The sequence below is a fragment of the Cynocephalus volans genome, chromosome 10, assembly GCF_027409185.1.
Source record: "Cynocephalus volans isolate mCynVol1 chromosome 10, mCynVol1.pri, whole genome shotgun sequence".
NCBI classification, from domain to species: Eukaryota; Metazoa; Chordata; class Mammalia; order Dermoptera; family Cynocephalidae; genus Cynocephalus; species Cynocephalus volans.
Window position 1 is genome coordinate 30,191,080 of NC_084469.1, and position 4,655 is coordinate 30,195,734.

General features: G+C 39.1%; 1 protein-coding gene across 1 annotated transcript; it reads right to left on the bottom strand.

Moving 5' to 3' along the window:
- Positions 1–1,158: 1,158 nt before the first annotated feature.
- LOC134389297 (olfactory receptor 1A1-like) lies at positions 1,159–2,088 on the bottom strand. The gene has a single exon (XM_063112834.1). It carries the CDS (start codon positions 2,086–2,088, stop codon positions 1,159–1,161), a length of 930 nt encoding a protein of 309 aa, XP_062968904.1.
- Positions 2,089–4,655: the final 2,567 nt, after the last annotated feature.

Consider the following 4,655-nt stretch of genomic DNA (forward strand, 5'->3'; position numbering starts at 1 on the left):
CCTATGAGAATATCCTACAGGAACCCTTGAAAACACAACCCAAACAGTACTAAGTTTGCTTAAATTACTTTCCTTTTCACCCATTTCATGAAAGGCATCCTTTTCCTTTGAGTGGCTCAACCTCAAAACTCTGAAGGTATATTTATCTCCTTAGTTAACGCTATCATAAAATCACTACATTCTGTTGTTCCTATTTCCACATTACCTTTCATCTAGATCCTTCATGTATGTCTTCACATTCTCTTGTATAGATTGCTCTGTGAGATGCCTAATTAAACTCCTGGTCCTGTCACTCCGTGTTCCTTCCTCATCACTCTCTGTGCAATCCTTCATTCAAGACAGACTCTCATCATTGCTTTATGCAGAGCTTTTATTTATTACATTTCTCTATCTATCATCATCTTCTTCTATCATCTACCATCTCTCTATTTATGTATTTATAAAGGGTAATATATAAACACCCCTTGATTAAGAACCTAACCTGAAAATTGCATAAACTACATAGCATCCCCACTTCAATTCCTTTGAGTCTCTCCTCTTGTAAATCCTCTCATCTTCAGTCATTTGCTCCTCTTTCACTTAATTTTGTTTTTAACAAACTTCTATTGTATGTATACATACATCCAAAATGTGTATTTGTTGGTCATTTTAGTTGTTTACAACCCTATATTAATTGTATCAATAATGATGTTTGAGATTTACATCTTTTAAACTTAATATTATGTTAATAAGATCAACCAAACTGTAGCATGTCTCTGTGGAACATTTAGACAAAAAAGGGACTCATCTACTGGCTTGAGTGACTAATCCCAATTACCAAGGACTTAATAGTCAAACAATGAATTGACATTTGAATAGTGATTTATGGACTTCAAAGCATGAGCTATTGTGATCCTCCCAGCTTGTGAACTGTACTCTGCTAGTCAGTAGCATAGCTGGGGCACGGTCCCATTAGTCCTGTGCTGGTGCTCCGCCAAAAGGAGCAGAAATGTGTACAATTTGATACTCTCAATGAAATATCTTATCAATCTGTTATAAGACTTCTGAGAAGATTAATTTTCTGGCTGAAAAGATCACAGATGGCTTCTTGGATGGGATGACATTGGGGGTGGATTTTCGGGTGTGTATTGCAGTCTCCAGTGTATGTCCTCACATTGGTTATGAGAAGATTCTCTTGCTGAAGAGTTTCCGCAGGGCAGCCTTCATGTCCCGGTTTCTCAGACTATAGATGAAAGGGTTTAACATCGGGGTCACTGCGATGTATATCACAGTTATCACTGCATCCTTTAGGCTATAAGCTGTGAGAGGGCGGAAGTACATGCCCATGACTGTCCCGTAGTACAAAGAGACAACTGTGAGGTGGGAACCACAGGTGGAGAAGGCTTTGAGCACACCCTTAGTGGAGGGAACCCGTAAGACCGTGGAAAAGACCCGAACATAGGAGATAATGATGAATAGCAATGGCATGCAGAAAACGCTAACCCCGAGGTACATCATCTTCACATTAAAGTGGATGTCAGAACAGGACAGCTTGAGCAAAGAAGCAAGGTCACAGTAGAAGTTGGTCACTCCCTGGTTGCCACAAAAGGACAGACTAGCTGTCAGCAGAGTTTGGGACAGGGCAATGGCATTTCCTATCACCCAAGACACAACAACTAGTAGAACACAGGACTTTGGACTCACTATTGTTGTGTAGTGAAGTGGGTGGCTGATGGCCACAGCACGATCATATGCCATCACAGCCAAAATGTAGCTGTCTGCGTTAGCCAGGGCAAGCATGAAATACATCTGTGTTAGGCATCCCCCAAAGGAGATGGACTTGCTACCCAAGAGATGGTTAGCCAGCATCTTAGGGATGGTTACAGATGAGAAGAAGACGTCCACCAAGGAGAGGTTGGCAAGGAAAAAATACATGGGGTTGTGAAGGCGAACATCAGAGTGAATGGCCCAGATGATGAGCAGGTTTCCAATCAATGTGACGGGGTAAATGACCAGGAAGAGGATGAAGAAGAAATATTCTTGTTCCTGCTCACCAGTTATTCCCAGGAGGATGAATTCCAGGGTAAATGACTGGTTTCCTTCCCTCATGGCTTCATCAGCATGAAGGTGAGAAGAATTCAGAATTATTAGTGCAGTTCCTATGTGCAGTTATCTTCCTTATCTATTTCTTTTGACTGAAGTGATCAGCTGTGTCTATATCTGGATTTACAAAGTCCAGAGATAGCCAATACATAGGGGAAAGAATCCCCTGGTTGTCAGTGAAACGAGATGACAGTCAGCCCTGGACACTAATATCTGAGAAGTGAGCAGTCTGTGAATCAGAGGTGCCCATCCTCTCCAACCCCAGCACCACCACTCAGACACCTAGGGTTTAATCATTGGACACATAATTAAATTTTATATTCTATATCCTTGATACTTTCTTAGGGTCTGTGGAAAAATCATAAATACATGAAAATACAGATTGCTCATCTGTTTATTTAATGAAAGACAGTCTCTGCTCTCAAGGACCTTACAACTTCATGGAGATGCCAGAGTCACACTCTAATTGAATAACAGATGATAAGAAATGGAACACATTTTATAGTATTTGAAAAAACACTCCAGAGAAAAGCATGTGCCAATACAATAGCTCTCTGGGGAATTAGAAATTAATCAAACCCTGAGTGGGCCCAGAGCCCAGGAAGCAACAGAGGTCCACATCACCATGAGAAGCTTATGAACCATGATGAACACCAGGGTTAGAACCCGGAAAACATGCTCAGTGGATTTTCACCCCAGGTGACCCATTTTCAATGTAGACTTTCACCATCTCCTTTATAGATTTTATTTCTTTTAACTCTTAAATATATGTAATAATAATTGTTTTTTCCCTATCATCTCTCACTTTTATTCATTACTTCTTTGGTGTCAGCTAACTCCTTAGTGGCTCCAACTCTTGCTTCGTACACTCTCAGGTCTATGTCTATAGGCTTAATCTCTTTTCCTCATAATTCTATGCCCAGTCATCTTGCCACCATGTTTTACCAATACCCATATTCTACACATCCAACCAAGTAGATTGCAAAGTTGTTGGAGGAGGAAAACCATTTCTTGTCTATTCTTATTTCCTCCAGAGAGAATATTGAGGAATATTGTTTGTTGTTTGAACCAATATTTTTGCATTCAATATTATTTGTGTTGAATCCAGGTTCATTTTATGAATTATCTTTATGAGTTCCTCACACGTGGGATATTCACAGGCATCCAGTTTATCCCTCACTTCTACATCTACTCTTGCTGATTTTCATGGAAATCATTCTTAGATAAATGAATATTTCTACATTTTCTTTCAGTACTATGGCTTATTCTCTTATTATTTTCTACTTGAAATACTGTAATGCTCCCTTGACTCCTTGACTACAGGTTTTCTCCATTTTGATCAATCTTACAATCTCAGGCCCATTACCTTGGGCAGAAACTACTAACAGGTAATGTAAATCCATGTAATTATCTTCTTTCAGGACATTCGCTTAGACTACCTGCAATGAGATATGGTTTGTGACTGAATATTACTTTATCCAGTTATGTGTTCCAGGTCTAGGCTTCCCTCACCTAATTGTTTCCTTTGGCCAGCTGGATGTCAATGACAAGGAAGCTGAATGGGACGGTGAAGTCAGACAGTGCAATGAGTCTTGTCCCTCTTTCTCCAAATGCAGGATAGCCTCCCACCACCAAGATGACCCACTGGGACTTGTATGTAGGAGATAGATAAACTTTTGTTTTGTCTAAACAAGTACACTTTGAGATCGGTTTGTTGGTGTTGTCCAGGATATCCTAAGTAATTTTCTAATTTTTCTGGAGAGAACTCTACTCAATCATTAGTTGAATCTATGTTTAATTCAGTCACCAATTCTCATTGTCTACAATGAGAATTATACCTTATAGATGCGAATTATATGCTAGACACAGGGAATGCCACTATAATTATTTTTCTCCCAAATATGATATACTTTTTCATCTCTGCATCTAAAGAAATTTGGTTTTCTTTCTTGAAATGCCTTTCTCATCTTCACATAGAATTGTAATATCTCAGGGTTGAGAGTGTTCCATAAACGTGGAAGTCATAGAGACCTTCCTTTCTAACCATATCAAATGGTTAGCTCATTTGGTATAGAGGTGTGCAATTTCAAAGGAGGATTCTTGGCAATGTGGCAGGCCAAGCTGATGTTGAAAAGTCTCATTCTTATTAAAACACAGAAATTCTAGGTATGTTGTAAATGCAACGTTAAAAAATTTGCATAGAGAAACCTATAAGAAAAAATGGGAATACCTAGGTATGACAAAACAAACAAACAAAGAAAACCCCCCAAAACTCAAAGGTAGTGTTCCATGCCACCTCTGATGCTATGGTGGCATATTAGTGTTTCCAACTAGGAATCAGTTCCTAACAGCTAGAGTCTAGGGTGTTCATGTCCATTTGTACAGGAGATGGCCACAGATCTGCATGAACTATGGAGCTTAATTTGAGCCCCTGCATAAAGCACTTGAAGTTTTATCCTATTTGTGAAAAAATAGTAGTAAGATTTTTCCATATAAGAATGGAAAGCAAAAGCATAAAATGCATAGAATTCACAGAAAATATGGTCATTTACAAAGAAATCCCAGAGTATCTC

Coding starts and splice junctions, on each gene's coding strand:
- LOC134389297 (XM_063112834.1), bottom strand. CDS start 2,088: ATGAGGGAAGGAAACCAGTCATTTACCCTGGAATTCATCCTCCTGGGA.